Source organism: Protopterus annectens, chromosome 9.part0 (genome assembly GCF_019279795.1).
Source record: "Protopterus annectens isolate FY-2018-M chromosome 9.part0, PAN1.0, whole genome shotgun sequence".
Lineage (NCBI taxonomy): Eukaryota > Metazoa > Chordata > Ceratodontiformes > Protopteridae > Protopterus > Protopterus annectens.
In genome coordinates this window covers 824,664,475-824,689,351 of record NC_056743.1, presented here as the reverse complement: position 1 = coordinate 824,689,351, position 24,877 = coordinate 824,664,475, and the positions used below count along the sequence as shown (strand labels likewise).

The following is a 24,877-nucleotide window of genomic DNA, read 5'->3' as shown; positions in this document are numbered from 1 at the left end:
CTTTGGCCATCTTAAGCATCTGTTTCTTAGGCATGGGGCCTTGCACTGGAGACTGCTGTACAGGCTTCCTTACTTTTAATGGAGTTTTCAGTTTTGCAAAGGATTTAATATTAAGTGTAGTCGGTCTGAAGACACCTTCAGCAACTGATGGACTTTCAACTGCACCAGAATCCCCCATCAGCCATGGAGTCGGAAGGGCCTAAAGATAAAGGCTCTGGAGGCCCTGCAATCACCGCTTGGGAGTCGGATGCAGGCTGGGGTTCTAAATCAGCGGTCGTCAGGGGCTGCATAGGCACCTCACTGAAAACCGGAGAACCGGCAACTGGCCTAGCAGAGGCCTTGGTGTCTGGTTTGGGTCTCGGCTGCCTGTCCTTATCTCTGCGCTTTTTATGCATCCCGGTCGTCGGTTGCTCCGACGGTATGGTATAATTAAATTTTCTACCAAAATAATGTCGGGTGAAATCAAACCGACATTTAATAGTTCGTTTGTTAAACCTAGCACAAAACCGACAACCTGTGATGTCGTGGTCTGGGCCTAGGCAAAGGATACAATAAGAATGAAAACCCTTATGAGGTATTTGCTTACCACAAGAAATGCAATTATTAACTTTTTCTGACATCGGACTGAGGCAAGAAAAGGTTCCCCAATGGGGTACTTAGCTTTATTGAAGACTTCAGTCTGAAATTCGATTTGAAAATCTCAGGAGTGGGCCGACTGGCACTTGCGAACTGCTTCTGCTTCGGGCACCGCGCGGCAAGAAAGACTGAAGAAAATGGCGTCGGCTGCCTCTTTTATACCCCTGTTGCACTGACGTCAGGGAAGAAGCGACAGCAGCCGACGCCGGACCAAGACTTTGGAACTCAGGCTGACTGCGTGACCGCCTGACGGCAGATAACCCAAGTGAAGCAGTGTAACACGATGAACATCAAAGAATCAATTCATCCTTGACACTTCTACAACCACTTTAACTCAACAGATACAGTTTGATTATATTCTAGCAAACAAACTGCCAGTGCCACAGCGAGGGTGGAGAAAACAGGGCACCAGCCATAGGGATCACCTTGAAAGGGAAGCAAAAGTTTACAAGACGTCAATTAACTGGCCATGACAGCTTAAAACACGCCTTGTAAGCTGTCTGTCAAACTGTCCATTATTTTAAAGGTAAAACAGACAGGCAGACAGCTTACAAAAGTGCCTATAACTGATTGCAGTTGTAACTGTAACTGACAGCTGGTGAGCTAATTTTTTTTAAATATTAAGTTGGAGAATGAAGAGGTGTGCTACGGGGGGGGGCACTGGATGTCACTCTACAGTCTGGCATGTGACAGTTAAGAATAGCTGCAAATTTCATAACTGGTACCTCCTCACACTAATGCAAAGTGCGTTACACAAAATGCTTTTTCTATCATAAACAGAGGGCTCTGTACCTAGTTCTAAGTTTGAGCATTGCATTAGTAAGATTTCTAATTGCCTTCATTTTTTTGGGTATACAAGAGCAGCCTCCAAAACAGAAAAGAAAGTACAGTTGTGTACACTTACCATAAATGTAGATATTAGAGTGTATTCACTGTTGCAGTCATTACAGTTGGGTTATCTGCTTGCAGGAAGCCCTCAGTCGGCCTGATTAACAAAGTCTTGGGTCCTGCGTCGGTTGCTGTTCCTTCTTCCATGACATCAGGTCGTCAGGGGTATAAAACATGCAGCTGACGCCATTACATCAGTTTTTCTTGCCCCAGATGTCGGGTGCCCCCCTAATGGGAAGCAATTAAATATAAAAGTACAAGGATATACCTCCAACAAAGAAGCAAATACACCAAAAAGGCTTTTAAGCATAGTAAAGGAAAGTAGACGTACAGCCAAAAGAAGTTAGGGGGCTGGAGGGAGGGTAACCAGGACTGCAACAGTGAATACACTCAAACATCTATATTTATGGTAAGTGTACACAACTGTACTATGTTCTTCATGTTTCACTGTTGCAGTCATTACATTTGGGTAGATTCCCAAAGCTATGGTTGGGAGGAGGAATTTAGATAGCATTAGGACCAGCTATAAGGCCCTGCAAGACTGCAGTGGCAAAGCCAGTTCTGGATTTAGAGGAAATTGGCAAAAGATAATGCTTGGTGAAAGTATGTACAGAACTCCAGGTAGCAGCTTCTAGGATGTCCCTGGTAGGGACGCCTCTGAGAAAGGCTGTAGAGGTAGATGCAGCCCTGGTGGAGTAAGGTCTGATCCCCTGGGGGATATGTTTTCCATGGTGCTTATAGCAGAAATTAATGCAATGGCCTATCCATTTAGAAATGGTTTGCTTTGAAATAGCCTTCCCCTCTGCCCCTGCAGCAAATGCCACCAGCAGTTGTTCATATTTCCTTTGAGGTTTAGTCCTGTCCAAGTAGAATCTAAGTTGTCTGTGCACATCTAAGGAATGCAGTATCCGTTCCCCTTTGTTCTGTGGCTTGGGAAAGAAGGTTGGCAAATTAATGGACTGATTAAGAGCCACACTGGATACCACCTTGGGCGTGAAGGATGGACTGGTTCTGAGGGACACCCTGTCCGCATGAAAGATGATGAAAGGCTGCGCTGCCATAAGGGTCTGTAATTCAGATACCCTTCTAGCTGAAGTGATTGCTAAAAGGAAAGCTGTTTTCCAAGAAAGAAATTTTAAGTCTACAGTAGCAGCTGGCTTGAAAGGAGGTAGAGTGAGTTTCTCCAAAACAAAGTTAAGGTCCCAGGCTGGGGTTGGAGCTCTCCTGGGTGGTCTCAAATTTTTGGCCCCTCTGAGGAACTGCTTGAGCAGTGGATGAGAGAAGAGGGGAGGTTCTGTGTTATAATGAGCTGAAATGGCTGAGGCATGGATATTTATTGAGGAAAAAGACAGGCCCTTGTGAAGCATCTCAGTTAAGTATTGCAAAATCTGAGGTAAATTGGGCGCTGCTGTGCTCATTCCTTGAGACTGGTTCCAGGCACAGAATCCTTTCTATTTTTCAGCATAAGATTTTCTAGTACTAGGCCTCCTTGCCTCTAAAATGATATCTATCACAGGTTTACTGAGGGATGGTAAAGGAGAGATTATGTAATTAGCCAGGCTGCAAGGTTCAGTGTTAGAAGCGGAGGGTGCAGAATCTGGTTCTCCTGCTGGGACCACAGTGAAGGAGTCTGAGGCAGGTGCCATGGGGATAACCGTAACACACTGCACAGAAGGGGGTACCAGTGTTGGTGCGGCCAATCTGGAGCAATCAAAATCATCCTTGGTTTGTCCTGTTTGATTTTTAGTTGTACTATGGAGAGCAGAGGCAGAGGGGGGAAGGCATAGACTGATAGGTTTTTCCTGTTGAAGGACAGAGCATCCACTTTCCAGGCTTGTTTGTGAGGAGCCCTTGTGCAAAATTTGTCCAATTGGTAGTTCTGGGGAGAGGCAAACAGGTCGATATCTGGGCTTCCCCATTTGCTTGTCAACATGTTGAAAATCCTTGGTTCCAGTTTCCACTCATGTGGGTCCATGAGGTTTCTGCTTAGTCCGTCTGCCAGTGTACTTAACTTTCCTGGTAGGAATTGAGATTGTAGGTGCACTTGGTAGCTCAAGGCTGTGTTCCACAATGCCATGGCTAGTCTGCAGAGAGAGTAAGAATGTGTACCCCCTGCTTGTTTATGTACCACATAACAGTGGTGTTGTCCATCTTTGCCATTAGTTGTCCTGGAAGAATGTGGTCCTTGAAGGTTGTCAGAGCATTCTGTACAGCTAACATTTCTTTTTGATTGATATGCATGTGCATTTGATTTGGGTTCCATTTGCCCTGAATGCACTTCCCTGCCAGGTGAGCCCCCCCATGCAAAATCTGATGAGTCAGTTGTTAGGGTTTGGGCGGGAGGGGGTGGTGTGAAAGGCAGTCCCTTGTTTTGGTGACAGGCCTCTGCCCACCAAAGGAACTCTAGGCGTAGGCAAGGTAAGATAGGAATCATTGCTTCTAGATCCTGAGAATGTTGACATTATAGGCTTTTTAGATACCACTGTATCTTACTCATATGCAGTCTTGCATATGAAATTAGAAGAATGCAGGAGGCCATGAACCCCAAGGCTTGCAGTATTTGCCCTGCAGACAGCAGGGTTTTTGTGGCCACTAGTTTGAAGTAGGTTGTCAAATGAATTTGTTTCTCTGGTGTGAGGTAAGCCATCTGGGAAGTTGTATTCAAGCTTGCTCCCAGGAACATCATTTGTTGACAGGGTACCAGGTGTGATTTCGTCTCGTTTATACTGTACCCCAGACAAGTTAGAACTCTTTGTACAAAGGCCCAGATGATTCAAACGTATGTCCTGGCTTTCTGCCTGAATTAGACAATCGTCCAGGTATGGGTATATTTGAATATTTCTTTGCCTGCAAAATGCAATAACTGGAGCTAGGCACTTTGGCTTATCTACTACGCCCAGAGTATTCACAAAGGGCAGTGCAGAGAACCAATAGTGTGTGTAGCCTGCTTTGAAGTGTAGGTATCTTCTGCAAGATTCTCTGATTGAGATGTGCAGGTATGCTTCTTTTAAATCTAGTGTTACCAACCAGGCATCTTTGCCTAGCATAGAAAGTAATTAGTGAAGAGTCAGCATCTTGAATTTTGGAATCTCCAAAAAAGTGTTTAGAGAAGACAGGTCCAGGATAGGATGCCATGAATTGTCTTTTCTGGGTACCAGGAAAAGTCTTGAATAGAAACCTTGTCTCTTTTCCTCTTCTGGTACCATATGAATAGCCCCCATGCTTAAGAGAGAAAGTACTTGGTTTTGGGCCTCTGCCCACTAATTTGGGGGTAGGCCTGGCCACCCGCTTGGTGTTGGCAACGTTGGAAGTGAAATCTGTATCCCTGGGACACTATATTTAAAACCCATTTGTCCTGGGTAATGAGTTCCCAAATCTTTGCATGAAGAGCAATCTTTCCCCCCAAAGGGGCAGTCAGTTGAGAAGTGCTTGGAAATTTTAAAGGGAAGTCACTGAGACAGTTTACCATAGAGGGAGTCTTATTACTCCCAGATTTGGAAGTGGAGGCCCTCCACTGCTTAGTCCTGTGTGTCCCCTGGGACTGAAACCTGGGATTTTTGCTGTGTCTGGGTTTGGCTTGAGAAGACCTGGAAGGGGCTGGAAAGGACCAATTCTTAGAGGGCCAGTGCCTATTAAATCTAGGAGGCTGAACTTGTAAGAAATCTTTAACAGTTTGCATAGATTTAGCTTTATCTTCCATCTTTTTAAGAACTTCCTCAGCCTTGTTACCAAACAGGCGGTCCTGATTTAAGGGAGCATCCAACAATTTAGCTTTAACATGATCAGGCAAAGTTTGCTCCTTAAGCCAAGCATGCCTTCTGAACACAGACCCAGTAACAGCAGCCCTGCAAGAGGCCTCTAATTAATGAAAACCACACTGCAAAGTTTGTTTTCCAACTTGTTCAGCAGAATGCATTAAATCCTGTAATTCTTTATTTTCCACACAGTCAGGAATCAACATCATTTTCTGTTTAAGCAGTCCAATGACATGTTGCTGATACTTGAACATATGAAACTGTCAGTTTAACGCCCTAATGACCAAGGTTGCAGAAGTGTAAACCTTCTTACCTAATCTATCCAGCACCCTTGAGTCTCTATCAGAAGGGGTAGGATTTTTAGCAGTAGAAGCCTTAATGCCCTTGGGCCCCTATGAAATAGTCTCTGGATCTGCAATAGGATTTTTAAAAAGGAACTTGTGGGACTCAGGGACCCCGTAGTATCTGTCAGGTCTTCTGGGAGCAGGAGGCAAGGAATCGGGGGACCAAACTAGATTTCAAAAAAGCATCATCAACAATGTCTAGTACAGCAGGAATAGCTAAAGGCCTATGCTGAGGTAGGAGAAGGAAATCCCTAAGCCTCTTTTTTCAATCAGAAAAATCCTGGCTTTCCCAGTGGAAATGCTCCCTTAGAGTATGTAAGGTTTCCCCAAAAGAAAAATCCTTAGGCGGGGAAGCAGAGGGAATGGAGTCCTCTGCATCAGAATCTTCATAAGTAGATAAGGGCAAATCCAGATCATCAAAAGAATCAGAAAAAACAGAATCCTGGTCAGGAGATTCACAATCAACGTCAGTCCTAGGCCTCTTAGAAGGTGGGGTTGGCTACCCCTGATTAGAGTTATTAGATTTTCAGCCATTCTTATTTGTTTTCTAGGCATAGAAGCCTGAGCATGTGGCCTGGGTGTCGGTTTTTTAGGCATGGTTTGAGATTTAGGCCTAAGTAAAGAAGGAGGCATCTGTTTAATATGCAAGTCCGTAGGCCTGAATACACCCTCAGAAGCCGGTGCCTGCACAGCGGCTCCGGACCCATCCAAGGTAGAGACATCCATGGGTTCCATAGTTGAAGCATCTCGCGGCATACCGGACTCCGAATTGGTCTCAGTAGAGGCCTGCGAATCAGAAGTTGCAGGTATCAGGGGCTGCAAAAGCGCCTCACTGAGTATCGGCGAACTGGCAACTGGCTTAGGAGAAGCATCGTCGGCAGTTTTGGACCTCGGCAGCCTGTCTCTGTCTATCTTTGCGTTTTTTCGAAATCCCGGTAGTCGGATGGCTAACTGACGACATTTCTGGATAATTAAACAGAGAACTGAAATATTTAGAGGCGAAAATATACCGATGACGGACAGTGAGCTGATTAAATAAAGCACAAAACCGATAGCAAGGTATGTCGTGGTCAGGGCCTAGGCAAGGAATATAGTACGAATGAAAATCTTTATGAGGTATTTGCTTTCCACAAGTAATGCAATTATTAACTTTTACTGACATCGGTAAGGAGCAGGAAAAAGTTTCCCCAACGGGGTACTTAGCTTTAGTTGAAGACTTTGGTTCTGAAACTCGAAAATGAACATTTCAGGAGTCAGCCGACTGGCACTTGCGAACTGCTTCTGCTTCAGGCACCGCACGGCAAGAAAGACTGATGTAATGACGTCGGCTGCATGTTTTATACCCCTGACGACCTGACGTCATGGAAGAAGGGACAGCAACCGAAGCAGGACCCAAGACTTTGTTAATCAGGCCAACTGAAGGCTACCTGCAAGCAGATAACCCAAATGTAATGACTGCAACAGTGAAACACGAAGAACATCAGTACTTCTACTGCACAAGCTTCCCATAATGAAACATGAGCCCATTAAAAGTCAACTTAAGAAAGTAATACAACATATTAATTAAAACATTGCACTGCAAAACTAGAGACCTATGTTTGAATCCCTTTATATCACACCTGAGTACTGTGTGACCCCGAGCAAATCACAGATTTGTTTAAAAACCGAAATGTCTGGCCTTTGTGGTTTTGAGTGGTTAGCAAAATTTATCAGTCCCTCGCCCAATGAAATATATATGCTACTGCCTCAAGTGTGTTATTTACTCATGTTATGCATTATGGGGGCCATAAATGCATAGATTCGCCATGTATCACTGCAATTTAACAGAACTGTAGTAGTTATACCAGTCAGGCTACTAACACAAAAGCATAGGTCTATAGGATTTAAACATTCACTGTAATAAATAAACCTCAGTATAAAATTCTAAGAGAGAAATATAGCTAAATCACCACCTTACCTTTCTTTTAATATCTGTAAACTGTGAAAACATTAGAGACCAGTAGAAGGCCAGCTCCAGAATATAATAGTAATAAAGTCCTGGTGTTAGGGGCTGTAAAGAAAAAGAAAGGGAAATACAAAGTCACTGCTGTTTTGCAAAACAACACAAAAGCAGTATATTTTTAGCGTATGCCAATAGCCCCCGTTTTTAAAACTGAGATCAGCTGACAGAAGCCACTGACTACAAAGCTGCTGTTGCCATTATCAGACACTCAAAGCTGCATTTCTTAGTTTAAAATTAAGTGATAGCTTCAGGATTTCCTTTATAACTTTTGTAATCAATTCATGAAGTTCAGTGCTGGTTTACCAACATGGTTGCCTATATAGTATACCAACATATGATGAGGGTCACATGGGAGTCTGCTAAAAAGTGTGCCACTTAATATCTTAAGAGTACGTACCGATAAAAGAATTCAACATCTTGATTTAGAAGACGTCCTAATCAAGCTACTAGATTATTTTACTGTTATGCAACCATAAAAAGATATTAACAGCACACTTTAGTGAAATTACACTGACAATAGGTGTCTGGACCTCCAAAAAAATCATCACACAAGCAGTATTCGTTCCAAAAATTAAAGCAGGAACTTCATCAGATACAAGGAAATTAAGGCATTAAACTGTTTTAAATAGGAAATCTTACATGACATCACTTCCTGGATTAATGAAAACCACTCCCAAGTCTGAAACAGTCTTCTGAAACAGAAGTCAGAAACACTACACATAAATGTGTCAGCACAAAACAGTATATTTTTATTTTATTTATTTTACATTTGTTAACCGGGGGTGTCTGACTGAGCCGAAAAGGCCCTTTTTCAGCAGAGGCCCGGGGAGAAAAGTTTCACAAAGAAAAATTACAGACACATTTAGTTATTTAGACATGATCAGTATACACACAAATTACAGGAGACATGTTTTTACAGTGGTATGTGGCACATAAACAGTTACAGTGGGGAGAACAAACAAAAAAATATTAATTTTAAAAATAAAGGTAATTAATAGATTTGTGGTGTACAGCTGAAATTTGGAACATAGGTAGAATACATACATAGTACACAGGTACAGTACATACATTGTAGATTAGCCAGTGTTTGTGAGTAAGATTGAAAACTATCATCAAGTGCTCTAGATTTTGTATGTATGTGTTATCCGCTTTCACTAGCCTGGGGAGCAATCATGGCACTGCCAGCTTTCCTTGAGATGTTGCTTGATGAGGTCTTTAAAGGACGCTTTGGATGATGTGTTTTGAATACTTGTAGGGACAGAGTTCCATTTTTTAGCCACTGAACTACTATATAGTGCATCTCCAAAGCTATTGTAGCTGTTGGTGACTTCTAGTAGTAGTTTGCTTGATGATCTAAGAGGCCTTTTGGCTGAGTGATGTTGTACTAGGTTTTTGAGGGCAGGACACTTATTGGGGAGGTAATAGATAGAATGACAGAGGCAGAGCTGATTGTAGGTTAGGAGGTTGGGCAGTTCAAGCCAGTGGAGCTGTTTCAAAGCAGTACAGTGATGAGTTCTATATGAGCAATTTGCAGCAAAACTGGCAATTATGTTATAGCAGGCTTCCATTTTGCTTAGTTTAGTTTTGTTGAGATTAGTCAGAATGGGAGATGCATAGAGTAGGGTGGATAGAAGTTGGGAGCGAGCAATGGCTGATCTTGTGTTGTTGGTAAGAAATGGTTTGATACGGTAGAGCGATCCCAGTCTGGCATGTACTTTTTTCATGGGTAAGTTGAGATGACTATCAAATTTTAGGTGGGAGTCTATGGTTATTCCTAATAGCTTAGCCTGTGCCAATGGAGCAATTGGAGTAGCATTAGTGGAGTAGATAGTGAATTGACTGTTGGTGTTTTTGTTAGAACTGGTTATAATAATAAGCTGAGTTTTCTTTGGACTGAGGATAAGTTGGGCTTTGGTAAGGTAGTTTTCAACGTCAGAGAATGCTAGCTGAGTTGTTTGCAGGAGGGTGAGAATGTTTTGTGCAGAACAGATTAAGGTAGTGTCATCTGCATACTGAATTATAGATGCATGCTGTGTGGAGGTATGGAGGTCATTTGTGAAGACTGTGAATAGTAGTGGTCCTAAGATAGAACCCTGTGGGACCCCTATAGTTATGGGCAGCTGAGGAGAGAGAGAATTTTCCCATTTCACAGTTTGGTACCTGTCAGTTAAGTAGCTTTGGAACCAGGTAAGAGTGGAATTTGATAGATGATATTGGTTTAGTTTGTTTAGCAGGATTTGGTGTGAGACTGTGTCAAATGCTTTGGACATATCCAAAAAAGAGTTGACACTTGTAGGCCTTCATTTTTGAGACAGTTTACTGTGTCTGTGAAGCAGAGGAGGGCTGTAGTGGTACTATGGGCAGGTCTGAAACCATGCTGAGTAGGTGACAGGATGTTGCTGTCTAGGAGATAGTTTAGCATCTGGGTATGGATGCATTTTTCTAGGATTTTGGCCAGGGGGGAGGGTAAAGCAATGGGTCTGTAGTTATTAAGTTCAGTGGCGGTCCCGCCTTTATGTATGGGTGTAACATAGGATATTTTCCAGAGTTTGGGCACATAGTTTTCAACAACTGATCTGTTTATGAGAGTGGAGACCGAGATAGCAATAGCATCTGCTGTGAGTTTCAAGAAATAGCTGGGGAGTAGGTCGGCTGCTGTTGATGAGGTTTTTAGTTTGGAGAGCATACTTTTGATTGAAGTGGTGGAAAGTGTTTTGAGGGTAAAACTTGTATTAGTGTTATTTGTGTTGGGGGGAGGGGGGATAGTGAGGAAGGAACTGTCCTGTGATACTAAGGATAGAACTGAGTTCAAAGTGGGAGTTGAATTGTGTTTCGATGGGAACTTTAGTGTCAGGAGTGGATGGTTTGGGGGTAGCCTTTTGGGTGGATTTTAGTAGCTGGTTTACATTTTTCCAAAATTTTTGCGGGTTGTGTTGGTATTTAGTTTGTAATGTTGTGTAGTAGGATTTTTTGTCCAGCCTAATGCATTTTTTTGCACGGTTGCGCAGTTCTTGGTACTTAAGTTAGGCTTTGTGTTTCTTAGTTTTTTTGACAGTAAAGCCAGGCAATGTCTCTGGACTTGAGGATTTGTTTGGTTTCTTTACTGAGCCAGGGGTTTGTAGAGGTTCTAACCTTGATTTTGCACAATGGAGCGACAGCGTCTAGGTGTTGTAGAAATGTTTTGTTGAAATATGCTACAGCCTGGTCAAGTGGGAGGGTTTTTAGGGGGGTCCAGTCACAGTTACACAGTAAAGTGTTGAGGACCTCAGGAGAAATTTTTTTTGTGTTTCTAGTGGATATATAGTTAGTGGTTTTGCATATGCTTGTTCTACTACGTATAAAGTATATTATGTTGTGGTAACTTAAGGTGTCTGGGAGACTGCCAGTGTGAGGGTACAATGTAGGGTTGTTAGTTAGGACCCAGTCAAGGATGGATTCCCTTTTAGATTTTTTTATCACATCTAGTTGGAATTTGGACTAGCTGCTGGTAGCCATGGAGATTTATTAGATTACTTGGTGGTTCTGATCTACAGGTGAACCAATCTAGGTTGAAGTCCCCCAGAATAAGGGTTTCTTGTGAGTATGTGGAAGAACACCAGGATAAAAAGTCTTCAAGGCTAGCAGGTGTATTACCAGGTGGAATATAGATCACAACTGTGGTGATGCCCTATTTAGGGTGAAGTTGAAGTTGTGAGATAAGTATGTCCCAATTATTGGGGGAGGGGTAGAAGTTTGAGAATTGACTGACAGTTAAGTTTGACTTGTACAGTAAGGCAGTTCCACCCCCTTTACAAAGTGGTCTGTCTTGTCTAATGATACTGTAGCCGGTAGGGAGAACTTCTGAGTTAGCTATGTTTTTATTTAGCCAGGTTTCTGTTAAAGCAACTATGTCTGGGGAGTAGTGTGCTGTTGTGGCCTGGAGTTCAGGTATTTTATTTTTGATACTTCTAATATTAATATTTAGCATTAAAAGATGGTTGGTTTTGCTGCTGTTGTTGATTTGCCCAAGGATGAAGAAAGTGGGGATGTTATGTCCTGACATTTGTGCTGGAGCAGTTTGAGTTGGACAGGATGGATTTGGGCCTGGGTTGGGGTGGACAGCCCCACTTATGGTGAGCCTGGAGTTAAAATGGTTATAAAAATGTTGGGAGTTTGGTGAGGAGTGTGAGAAAGTATTGTGTTTTTTTTGAGTAGGAATGAGAGCATATGTGTTTAATCCTGAATTGGTCCGTTATGTAGTTCTTGAATAACTGTGGGCACATATTATTATAATTCGTGGTGTCTGCATACGAGAGTGCATAATGCAGTGTTGTGCTACTAAGTTTAGGGATATTGCTAGAGTGATAACTTGTGGTGTTGTAAAGAATTATGAGAAGACAGACTAGACTTAGTTGTGTGATAGTCATGGTTATAAAAAGTTTAAGTTGTTTCTAGGTGGGGGGGGGGGGTCTGAATAGGAATTATAGGGCTGCACTATATGTGGATGGGGAAGTAGTGTGGGTGATGTAAAAAATGCCTAGTGGGAATGAGAGTGATTGAGAGTATTTTGTGTGGAGCAAGTTGGTGTGGTATAATGTGATATGACTTGAGGAGCTGTGATTGGTGGAGGTGATGTGAGGGTGAGCTGTGGGTGTGGCTGTGATTACTATAAATGTAGAGGCAGTGGGGGTGGGAGGAAATAGGGGGCAGGGCAGGGGAGTGGAGAGAGCCCGAGTGTTAGCGAGGGCGAACGGAGCGGGGCAGAGCCAACCAAGACAAAAGAAAAAGTAAGTATTACTTTACAAATCTGAATACTTTTAAAACAAATTCCTGAGGTCTAATGGCTTACTGACAAGCAGAATGTAATTGCTGAGGAGCAATTGTGTCCTGGTGGGAGACTAGAAATTTAAAGATGGCTCCATGCTCAGCAGGATTCTAATATATACTTTGTATTGGGGGAGGGAGATAGCACAAGGGGTGTAAACCAGGTGGAATGCAAAGAAACCAGAGAGGCAATCAGGGGAAATCAGTGAAGGCCTCAGAGGGGGTAAGTAATAATTCAAACTACCTGTAAAGTGAAGGAGAGAAGAGACAGCAAAGTTTATTAAGGTTGGGAGTGTGTCTTCACATTGACTTGCTGATTAGTAACCAGTTTGTGCACAGATTAGAGTAGGGAGATACATTAGCAATGAAGGGGAATGTATAGAGATACAAATAAACAGGTGGGCCTCCAAGTGATACAAACTAAGGCAGAAAGCACTGAGAGGGCTGCTTGATGGTTCATTTAGTCACAGGGATGTAAATTAAATGTATATTTTCTATTGAACAGTTAGTACTAGCGGGGGGGGGGGCACAAGGTTACTACAGTCAGATTTATTAGCAAGCTGAGAACTACTAAGAAATACTGCTAATGTAATAGCTTCACTCTCATAAAACATACAAGTAGAATGCCTGGGTGGACTGATCCTGCTCTTGAGGCTCAAAATGTAAATCCTTGTTTAGTTTGCAGTACTGATTCCTTCTTATAATGTATGGGTGGAGTGGTAGCCGCAGACTGCAGATTTGCTTGAGTGTGCGCCTGCTCTTGAGGCTCAAAATGTATACCCTTGTTTAGTTTGCAGTACTGATTCCTTCTTATACTGTATGGGTGGAGTGGTAGCCGCAGACTGCAGATTTGCTTGAGTGTGCTTGGCAAGCAAAATGTAATTGCTGAGGAGCACTTGTGTCCTGGTGGGAGACTAGAAATTTATAGATATCAAAATATAAAAATACATATAAAAACTGATTGTGCAAATGTCAACACCCTAAACTATATATTATAAACACAAGAATAAATATGCAAATATGTGTATATATAAAAATGCTTTTAAGATGCTTTTAAAAATATATGTATATAAAAACATATAAATAAAATATGCATACAGTTAAAACTCCATTAGGAACAAATGAATAAATTTCATGTACATATACATACAACAGGTATGAAGGCCATTTATAAAAAACATTTTTGTTATACACATATTTTTTAAAAGCATCTCAAAAGCATTTTTATATATACACATTTACATTTTTATTATTGTATTTATAATATATAGTTTAGGGTGTTGACATTTGCACAGTTTTTACATGTATTTTTATATTTTGATATCTATACTGTTTTGTGCTGACACATTTATGTGTAGTGTTTCTGACTTCTGTTTCAGAAGACTGTTTCAGACTTGGGAATGGTTTTCACTAATCCAGGAAGTGATGTCATGTAAGATTTCCTATTTAAAATGGTTCCTTGATTTCCTTGTATCTGATAAAGTTCCTGCTTTAATTTTTGGAACAAAAGCACTTATACCTTCTTGTTTGTCTAAATAAAGAAAGCATCCTTGTACTGAATTGTACTGAAATGGACATGGCTTGATTTAAAGCACACACTGGTTTATTTCAGGGCTCACTGGCTCTTATTGCCTGCATACTGCTTGTGCGACAATTTTTTTGGGTGTATGGACCTGTATGATCAACATAACACTGCTTTTAATATAGCATGCTTTTTTGTATAAAAATCAGCAGAAAACACAGCTTAAGAAATTGGTTTGTAAAAGTCAAAAAAAGAATTCCTAAAGCTGCTGTTCAGTTTTACAAGTTAAAAAGTGCAGCAATGCACATCGAAAGAGAACAATTGCCACTTCATACGAGTGGGAGATGCCCATAGACATCCCTGTAAATTACCTAAAAGCTGTCCATGCACCCATTTATTAAGCAGTGTGTACAACACAAATATTTTACTTTGAAACCACAGGAAAAGTCTTTTGACACAGCTAAGGCACAGATATGAGTAACAATTTATTTCATTACTGTTGAACAAGTATACAGTATGCATTTCGTCTAAAATCCTGAGAAATTAAACAGGCTTCAATATTCTGTAACATACAATTTTAAAGAGGAACTACCAAAATCTGCTTTTAAATGTTGTTGTACAAGTGACAATGTTTTAACAACATTGTGTTACAGCCCCAATTGCTACACAATTAACTTTTTTTTCCAGAGCTTTACTAAAGCACCCCTCACAAAGAAGGCACATTTCACCAAATGCTGCATCTCAGACTGAATCTTGTGTAATGGTCCAAAGAGAGTCCTTAAATGAAGATCAAAGCAAGTTTAGCAATCTGCCCTACAATGTCAATTGTCTACATACTGATAATTTCTGATCTTAAACCTAACAAGGCATCTATATTCTTTAATCCATGTAAGCAAATAATTGTACACCACCACCTTACATTAAGCCATGTTCTTCTAGTAATGCACATTATGACGGAAATAGCACAGAGAAAGTGCCACTCCCTTAGAAATGTTCAACATAAGAGGACCCTGGAGAAGGTAGAGTTACTCTGCTAGAGTGTTTGAGACTGTGCAGCAGTCCATCTCACTCCCTTTGAACATACCATCTTCCATTTCACCAAAACTCTCAACCTCTTAGTACAAAAACTCTGGACAAGGACAAAAATAATGGAGGGACAAAGCCCCATAAATAGGGACACATTTTAAATATTTCTCTTAGGAAGTTGCTAAAATAAAAGGTCTTATGTTACCATGCATTTTCTGAAGGAGATGAAGTCATTATTTAGTGAATTCAATCCCCACTGATTTGCCACAAAAAATCCATAAAACCACATCAAGTATGAGGCAAAAATCTGGACATTCTGCAAAAATGTGGACAACTGAGAGGTATGGCTTTGATCTAGCCATCCCTGAATCCTGCTTGAAGACCTATACCACTACCAACAGCAATGTGTTCCTCAGCTCTACCACTGTGTACCACTACCATAACCATGTTTCAGGGTTCTACTCGGCCTTTGTGAAGCAATATTTGTGCAAGCTTGTCTTAAATCACTCCTTTACAACTACTATCCATGCTTCCTTCTTCCTCCAAGTTTGCCTCTCCCACCTAAACCATGATAATGACCTGTCTATACCCCCGTACTCCCCTATCTCCCACTGTGAATGAGGTAAGGTTCGTACTCATTCTTCATGGATCTCCATCTCTCATACTGTTCCAGCAGCTTAATCTCCTCTTTCTATATGGCCACCAGAAGACAGCACAGTGCTCCATTTACAGCTCTACCAGCATCCCATACAATGGGAGCCTGTCCTCCATGTCCACTCCACAACTTATACATTCACATAAAAGGGGCTGGTATGAATAACTATCTTCATTTTATGTAGTTTTACTATAAAAGGAATGTGATCTGCTGCCCATAAATCCATGAATTGCCTCATTACAGGGATACATAGTGGGGTAACACTAGCTTGCGTAATCAATGTAACTGAATTTTCAGTGATACAGGAATAATGGATTGCTATCCACAATCTGGAGGAAAGTCTCCAGGAATAGAGGATATTCCTGTAGAAATGTGGAAGCTAGGAGAGAAGAAAGCGATAAAGATCTGTAAGGTTTTGACAGTATTTTAAAAGACGAGAAGCACCACCATCCTAGAAAAAAGCTGCAGTGGCTGTAATACCTAAAGATGGTAAAGATCCATCATATCCAGCTTCATATAGGCCCATTTCAATTTTAAACCACAGTTATAAAAATTTTCTGTCTATAATAGCTAAAGAAATGGCAAAGATGTTGCCAAAGCTGAAAGATACAAATCAATATGGTTTTGTGAAGGGGAGGCAAACATTTGACAACATTAATAGAAGAATGATGGAAGCAGAATGAAAGAAAATAACATGGTTCTTGGTGGGTCTTGATCATACCTCTCAACCTGGAAACATCAAAAATCTGGACAAGGCCCATGAAAAATAGGTACACATCTGTACACTGATTAACATCTAATTTGAATACATAATTACGTAGCCCCACCCACTCCAATGGAATTGTGGGGTATCAATTTTCAAATGCAAACTGAAGAACAGACAACCAAAATATGGCACCACTGAACCCCTGCAGCCATTTCAATGTCCCATTACCTGGCAATTTCACCACATTTACCATAAACACTAATGTGTGCATACTGCTTTACTTATACAATGATTATTTGGACTTTATTCTTAAATTTTGTAGCACAATGCACAAACGCTAACAGATATCTGCTAAACAACGCAATACTGTTTCACAATGAAAACAGACTTGGCATTAAAACTTCACATTTATTGAAACAGCATTGAAACCCACACCACATCCAAAGAAAATGCATCTGGCCACTGATGGATAAAGATTACCTTTGGCCTGTTTTCAAATCATAGGCCCCTTGCACACAAAACAAGAAACATACATGTGTTCTTTGATACACCTTCCTGACTTTATTAAATTATATTCCTTGTATAATACAGCACAGTTAAGACTTAGAGCGCATTTTAAATTATTTTTCCAGTATACAATGAAACAAAATGCATGCACCAATAATGACAAAACTGCCCAATTCAGAACATTTCCATCATAAAAGTTTACTCACACACACACACACCCTGGCTGTCACAAATGAAAAGCAGTAGAACCCACAGCCTTCTGCATCAAAAGCAAGCATTCTACCCTGTTGTGCTACTAACAACACAAACCGATTTGGCATAAGCAGCACTGCTTAGACCAAATAAATGAAAAACACATGCAAATAGTTCTAACACAAAATATAAGTGCGTACTGTAAAGTATGAAGCACACACACACACACACACACACACACACACACACACACACACACACACACACACACACACACACACACCATCTTGCTGAAAAAAGATTTCCATAAAATAAATGATTCAGATTATTATCTGACAGGAGTCCACATTACAGGGACATGCCCAGAAGAATACAGTATGTGCCTGGTTTGAAACCAGAATGTGTGCTCTATGAATCCCTCCAAACAACAAATCAAACTTCAACATAAATCTCTTCATTTTCTTACGCCTGGATGCATTGACATCTACTATTAATGTTTTATCTTTATGTTTTTTATCTAATACAGCTCAACAATTCCAGTTAACACTATGAGAGTCTCATAAATTCTTTTAATTTTGCTAATAAATCTGATGTAAATTATGTCAAATTATTGAAGGGAGCATAAACAGATCCCCGTGTAAAGCAAAGACCCATCTTTAGTCAAGCATTCACTTCTTTATACACTAGTAACACTTGGAAAGGGTTATTGTGAAAGAATATAGCAACTCCTCTGGATTTACTAAATACTGAGTTAATATAAGCAGTGCAAACTTTTTTACAGGGCAGTATACTGGCATTATCATGAGAAAATGCACTTACTTCAACATTTTAATACCCACATTTTCATGATGCATTAGTTTAAATAAATGATTTATTTTACTCAGGCAGTTAACTAGACATTCTCCAAATTATTGAAGATCTAACGTATAATACTGCCCTCTAAATTCTGCAAACATCATATTTTCCTATAAATGCATCACTCTAACACATTATATGTTCCTCTAAATGCATCACTCTAACACATCATACTTTCCTCTAAATGCGGCACTGTAACACAACATACTTTCCTCTAAATTCATCACTCTCTACCTGAGCCAGTTATAACTAACCATAACCAAGTCAACATATCAGATATCAACCTTTACGACCATTGTCTCTTTACTGTCAAAATTCACAACCAAGCAAAATACTTAGGCCTGAGCAACACACACACACACACACACGCCAGTCAGTTTCCTTACCATATCTGCTGAAAAATCCGTCCCAAGCAAGTTCTTTCACTCTGCGGCCGCTCGCTCGCACTTGAGAAACAGTCCCAAACAAGCTTTTCATGCTGCTGCAGGCCCGCGGCTAGTCCCAAAGTGTTCCCATTCACATTTGAAACAGCCAGCCAGCGGGAAATGCGTGAGCTCCTTGAACTCAATTCAGACAGGCTGGTAGAGGGTGCTGACGTTATCGCGCAGGCTGGAATCCCCGAGGGAGCTGACGTCATCGCGTATGTGCCACTCTACAAGCCACGAAAATTAAAAAACAAATAGAAAAAAATCAGAAATGAAGGGGTGCCACTTGGGAATCATGGCACCCCTTCATCTGAATCCCAAAACTTGGTAAAAACCGAGCAATTTGGCACGGTTGAGAGGTATGGTATTGATGCAGAGAAAGCATTTGACAGAGTAAGCTGGTATTTTATGAGCAGAGCAATGGAGGTATTTACATTCCCTGATGCAATAATGTGGCTAATTAGGGGATTATGAGGGATCAGATGCAAAAATTAAAATTAGGCAGCTCCTCTCTGATAACTTGTGTCTGAATAGAGGAACCAGGGAAGGGTGTCCTCTTTCCCATTTGTTATTTGCATGACATTTAGAGTCACTGGCAAAGAAAATAAGTGACACCAAAATTCACGGATGTAATTTGAATGGCAATTAAAGTTGGCTTTATTTACAGACAATATTATTTTGTACCTGTTAAAACCAGAAAAGGACAGTTCAGTGTTGTGGAACATTCTGAGACTGGTTCAAGTCTTTTCGGGATATAAAACTAATGAAGACAAAACAGGGGCTATAGCTGCAAATTATGTACCCACACATGAATTGGTTTAGCAATATCCATGTTTATGGGGACATGATAAACTGAAGTACTGAGGAGTAGGGGTTAAAAAGGATTCTGTTATGGCAGCTAAGGCTGTGTGGGAAGATACTAAACAAAAGATAATAAGCTGAGAAAAGTACAGTTTTGTACCTACCATAAATGTAGATGTTCGAAGATCCACATTGCTGCAGTCCTTACATATGGGTAGTCCGCTGTCCTCGGTCGGCCCGAATACCAAAGTATTAGGCTGACGTCGGTCAAGGCGCTTTAAACTGACATCAGGACGTCAGGGTACAAAAGCGCATGACCGACGTCATTTCCTCAGTCTTTTCTTGCCCCAGATGTCAGAAGGCCCTAACAAGAAAGGCCAAAGCCAAAAAACCAGCCAAAACTAACCAACCCCCCGTGCACTAACCATATTTACAATATGTACAACACAAACCCCACCACCACCTTCAACAACAGAGGGGAAGGAGGGAGGGTAAATTGGACTGCAGCAATGTGGATCTTCGAACATCTACATTTATGGTAGGTACAAAACTGTACTATGTTCTTCATCTCACATTGCTGCAGCCATTACATATGGGTAGAATCCCAAAGCAGAGGTAAGGGAGGATGGCAACACTATAAAGCATTAGGAGCTGCCAAAATGCCCTGTAAAATTGCAGTGGCAAATCCAGCCCTAGATTTAGAGTAAAGTGGAAGGTGGTAATCCTTAGAGAAAGTATGCACTGAACTCCAAGTAGCTGCTTCCAAAATATCTTTAGTAGCCACCCCCCTTAAAAAGCTGTAGAAGTGGCAGTAGCCCTAGTGGAATGAGGCCTAATCCCAGCTGGAATCTCCTTACCATGATGGGAATAACAGAAAGTAATACAAAAACCAATCCACTTAGAAATAGTTTGTTTTGAAACAGGTTTGCCCTGAGAACCCAAAGCAAAAGAAACAAACAACTGCTGAGACTGCCTGAACCCTTTAGTTCTGCTCAAATAATATCGCAACTGTCTGTGTATATCTGCAAAATCCTTTCCCCTTTATTTTGGGGGTTTGCATAAAAAGTAGGCAAATGAATAGTTTGGTTTAAAGCCACACTAGAAACCACTTTAGGCATAAAAGAAGGGTTAGTACGCAAAGACACCCTATCCTTGTGGAAAATTAAGAAAGGCTCAACTGCCATAAGGGCCTGTAATTCAGAAACCCTTCTCGCAGAGGTAATGGCCAACAAAAAAGCAGTCTTCCATGATAAATATTTCAACTCTGCCGATGCTGCAGGCTCAAAAGGTTGTAGAGTGAGTTTCTCCAACACAAAATTTAGATCCCAAGCAGGAGTAGGAGCTCTACGTGGGGGTCTTATATTCTTTGCCCCTCTAAGGAATTGCTTAAACAAAGGCTGAGAAAATAATGGTGGGTCACAGTCATAGTGAGCAGAAATTGCTGCAGCATGAACCTTTATAGAGGAGAAGGACAAACCTTTGTCCAATAACTCAGTAAGGTATTGAAGCGTAACACTTAAATTAGGTTTAGAAACATCAAAGTCCTTTGCTGCACTCCAAAATAAAAATCTCCTCCATTTATCTGCGTAAACTTTCCTTGTACTAGGCCTTCTGGCCTCCAAAATAACATTCAAAACTTGTTGTGGAAGCTGAGACCCTCCAGGGTTTAGAACAGAATATGCCAGGCTGTCAGACGTAGAGAATGAAGTTTGACATTGAGTAAATGACTGTTCTCCTGAGACAGCAGGTGAGGAATCGAAGGCAAAGGCCATGGAGGCTCCTGTACCAGACTTCTCAGTAATGGGTACCAGTGCTGTCGAGGCCAATCTGGAGCTATTAAAATCATGTTTGGCTTGTCCTGTCTGACCTTCAGCAGTACCTTTGGGAGGAGAGGCAGAGGTGGAAAGGCATACACGTGAAGATTGCTCCAATTGAAAGAGAGAGCATCCACTTTCCAAGCTGTGGGATGAAACCTTTTGTGCAAAACTTTGGCAGCTGGTAATTTAGTGGAGAAGCGAACAGATCTATGTCTGGAGTTCCCCATAACACTGTCAATCTCTGAAATACATGAGGATCCAATTTCCACTCGTGGGGATCCATAATTTGCCTGCTCAACACATCTGCTAAGGAGTTCTGTGCTCCTGGCAGAAACCTTGCCTGAAGATTTAGCTGTAAACTGAGAGCAGTCTCCCACAAAATCATTGCTTGTCTGCATAGAGGATAAGAATGCGTTCCCCCTTGCTTGTTGATGTACCACATGACAGTTGTATTGTCTGTTTGAATCAACACCTGCCCTGGAAGAAGTAAATCCTTGAAAGCTATCAATGCAAATTGGACTGCTAACATCTCCTTCAAGTTGATATGTAGATGTTGAAGTCTGGCAGGCCACGTGTCTTGTACCCATTTTCCATTTAGATGAGCTCCCCAAGCTTTGTCTGAGGCATCTGTCGTTAAAATCTGACTCGCCTCTGGCCGGGTCACAGAGAGTCCCTTGTTTAGGTGACATTCCTGAGCCCACCACAAAAACTCCTTTTGAATGCAAGGTATTACCTGAATGACAGTGTCCAAATCCTGGCAGTGCTGTGTCCATACATTCTTGAGATACCACTGTAGCTTCCTCATATGCAGTTTGGCATTGGGAAGTACCAGAATACAAGATGCCATGAACCCCAAGGCTTGAAGGACTGTCCTTGCAGTCAGCCTAGACTGACGAGACAATTGGTGGAAGTAAAGAGAAAGATTCTTTTGTTTGTCCGGGGTCAAAAAGGCCATCTGGGATGCTGTATTCAGTCTCACATCCAGAAAGCACATGTCCTGAGAGGGTACTAGACTGGACTTTATTTCGTTCACAGAATACCCCAGGCATCTTAACACTGCCATCACATACTGTAAATGATGATGAAGTTCGTCCTTTTCTTGGGCCAGAATCAGGCAATCGTCCAAATAAGGATAGATTTGTATTCCTCTTAGCCGGAAGAAAGCTACCACTGGAGCCAGAACCTTCGTGAACACTCTGGGCGCAGTAGATAAGCCAAAGGGCAATGCAGAGAACTGATAATGTGAAGTCCCAGCCCGAAAACGCAGATAGTTCCTGCAACTGGGCCTGATAGGAACATGAAGGTAAGCTTCCTTGAGATCCAGAGTCACCATCCAGTGATCTTTGCCCAACAGAGGTAAAAGCTGTTGTAACGTCAACATTTTGAACTTGGGAATGTCCAGATATGTGTTGAGGATAGATAAATCCAAAATTGGTCTCCACGTGTTTCCTTTCTTTGGTACTAGAAACAGGCGAGAATAAAATCCTAGGCCCACTTCTGGCAGAGGGACCGGTTGTATGGCCCCCATTTGAAGTAGTAGAGAAATTTGTTTGTGAGCCTCTAGCCTTTGCTGAGGAGGAACGTCCGGCATGCCTTTGAAAGGAGGCAAGGTATGGAAATAAAACTTGTAACCCTGGTGTATGATATCCAATACCCATTTGTCTTGGGTAATCAACATCCAATTTTCCTTGAAGAGTGCTAACCTTCCTCCCAAAGGTGCTGCCAGGCAAGAAGGATCTGGCAGCTGAAAAAGTAGGTCATTGGGCCTGTTTACGAAAGGACTGGCCCCTGCCCTCACCCGAAGATTGTGCAGGTGAACTCCCTGTTCTAGGTCGGAAAGAACTCTGAGCTCTGCCCCTACCACGTCTAGATCTACCCCTAGACTGAGAATCATAAGAAGGATACGTCCACCCCTTAGCAGGCCAATTCCTACTAAACTTCGGAGGCTGAACTTGCAAAAAATCTTTAACAGCCTGCATAGACTTAGCCTTGTCTTCCATTTTCTTCAAGACTGACTCCTCAGGTGAACCAAACAACACATCAGACTGCAAAGGAGCATCCAAAATCCTTGTCTTAACATGGTCAGATAAATTCTGATCCTTCAGCCAGGCGTGCCTGCGAAGAACTGAGCCAGTGGCAGCCACCCTAGACGAGGCCTGCACAGCATCAAAACCACACTGTAATGAATGCTTACCCACCTGTTCAGAGACATGCACCAAATCTTGTAATTCCTTACACTCAATGCCTTCCGCCAGAGCATCCACCTTAGACTTCAATTGAGAAAGAAGAAAGTTTTGATATTTCAACATATGAAACTGGCAATTCAAAGCCCTCATAGCTAAGGTAGAAGATGTATAGACCTTCTTTCCCCATCTATCCAAAGCTCTGGCTTCTTTATCTAGAGAAACCGGATTTTTTACAACAGAGGCCTTGACAACCTTAGGTCCCTGACTAATAGTTTCTGGGTCCGCCCTAGGACTCTTATAAAGATATTTATGAGCCTCAGGCACCCTGTAATACCTATCCGGTTTAACAGGAGCAGGAGGCAGAGAATCAGGATTAAGTGAAGCCTCTGCAAACACATCTTCCACAACATCCAGAACAAGGGGTATAGCCAAGGGCCTATGCTGGGGTAACAACAAAAATTCCCTAAGTCTTTTCCGAGAATCAAAGTCCTGACCTTCCCACTTAAAATGTTCCCTCATAGAATGAAGTGTCTCTGAAAAAGAAAAATCCTCTGGAGGAGAAGCAGAAGGAGTGGAATCATCTGCATCAGAATCAGAATAAGGAGAGTACTCCTGCAAGTCTTCAGCTGAAGACTCTGAAACATCCAAAGCCTGCTCAAAACTTCCCAACTCTGGCTCCACCCTAGGCCTCTTATCAGGAGGGGGCAAAGAACCCCTAATCAGAGTAATCAAATCTTCTGCCATTTTAAGCATGTGCTTCTTAGGCACAGACCCTGCTGAACTAGGAGTGACACCAACAGAAGCTAAAACTGGCCTGCCTCTGGGAGAAGCCTTGGAAACAGAAGGAGAAGGCCTAACCACCCTAGGAAGGGAGGGAGAACAGTAACTTGAGAAGCCCCTTCAGCCTGACCTGCCTCCTGAGAGACCACCTCCTGCAAAATCAAAGTCTCCCCCTGAGACTCCAGAGAAGTCTCCGTCGGAACCACCGGTTCCACTGAAGCCTCTAAAGAACCGGCGTCCGAACGGACGACTCATCTTGCCTGGGTTTAACTGCTTTGTCTTTGCGCTTCTTACAAGAGAAGCGGCGCCGGAGAATCCGGACGGCATATTATAATTGCACCGCTTCCCAAAGACCAGCCTAGCACAATCCAACCTTCGCTTAATAGTGCGTTTATTGTACCTAGCACAAAAGCGACACCCAACAACGTCGTGCTCAGGCCCCAAACAAGGAATACACAAAGAATGATAATCCCTATGCGGTATCTGTTTCCCACAAGAAATACAGTTATTCACTTTTTCTGACATCCGGTAAAACACTGAGGCAAGAAAAAAACAAAATATTCCCAACGGGTACTTAGCCAACTTGGATTCGGTCTGAAACTCCAAATTCGAAAAATTTCAGAACGCCGAACGGCACTTGCAACGCTGCTTCTGCATCGGACCATGCGGCAAAAAAGACTGAGGAAATGACGTCGGTCATGCGCTTTTGTACCCTGACGTCCTGATGTCAGTTTAAAGCGCCTTGACCGACGTCAGCCTAATACTTTGGTATTCGGGCCGACCGAGGACAGCGGACTACCCATATGTAAGGACTGCAGCAATGTGAGATGAAGAACATCTGGAAGACCTTTATGGATATGGACAGCAAGATACAAGCAATGAAAAAGTTTTTACTCCCTTTAGTTTTTCACACAGGCCAGGAATATTTTTTATCAACCAGAGAATAAGTTGTGGACAGTAACAAATAATTGAAGGAT

General features: G+C 41.9%; 1 protein-coding gene across 1 annotated transcript in view; it reads right to left on the bottom strand.

The window, feature by feature from the left end:
• Nucleotides 1-24,877, bottom strand: part of CERS5 (ceramide synthase 5) — a 1,159,858-nt gene that overhangs the window by 513,995 nt on the left and 620,986 nt on the right. The window contains exon 6 of the mRNA XM_044083487.1: nucleotides 7,581-7,673. Within this exon, the coding sequence (XP_043939422.1) occupies nucleotides 7,581-7,673 (93 nt within the window). The remainder of the gene's footprint in view (nucleotides 1-7,580; nucleotides 7,674-24,877) is intronic.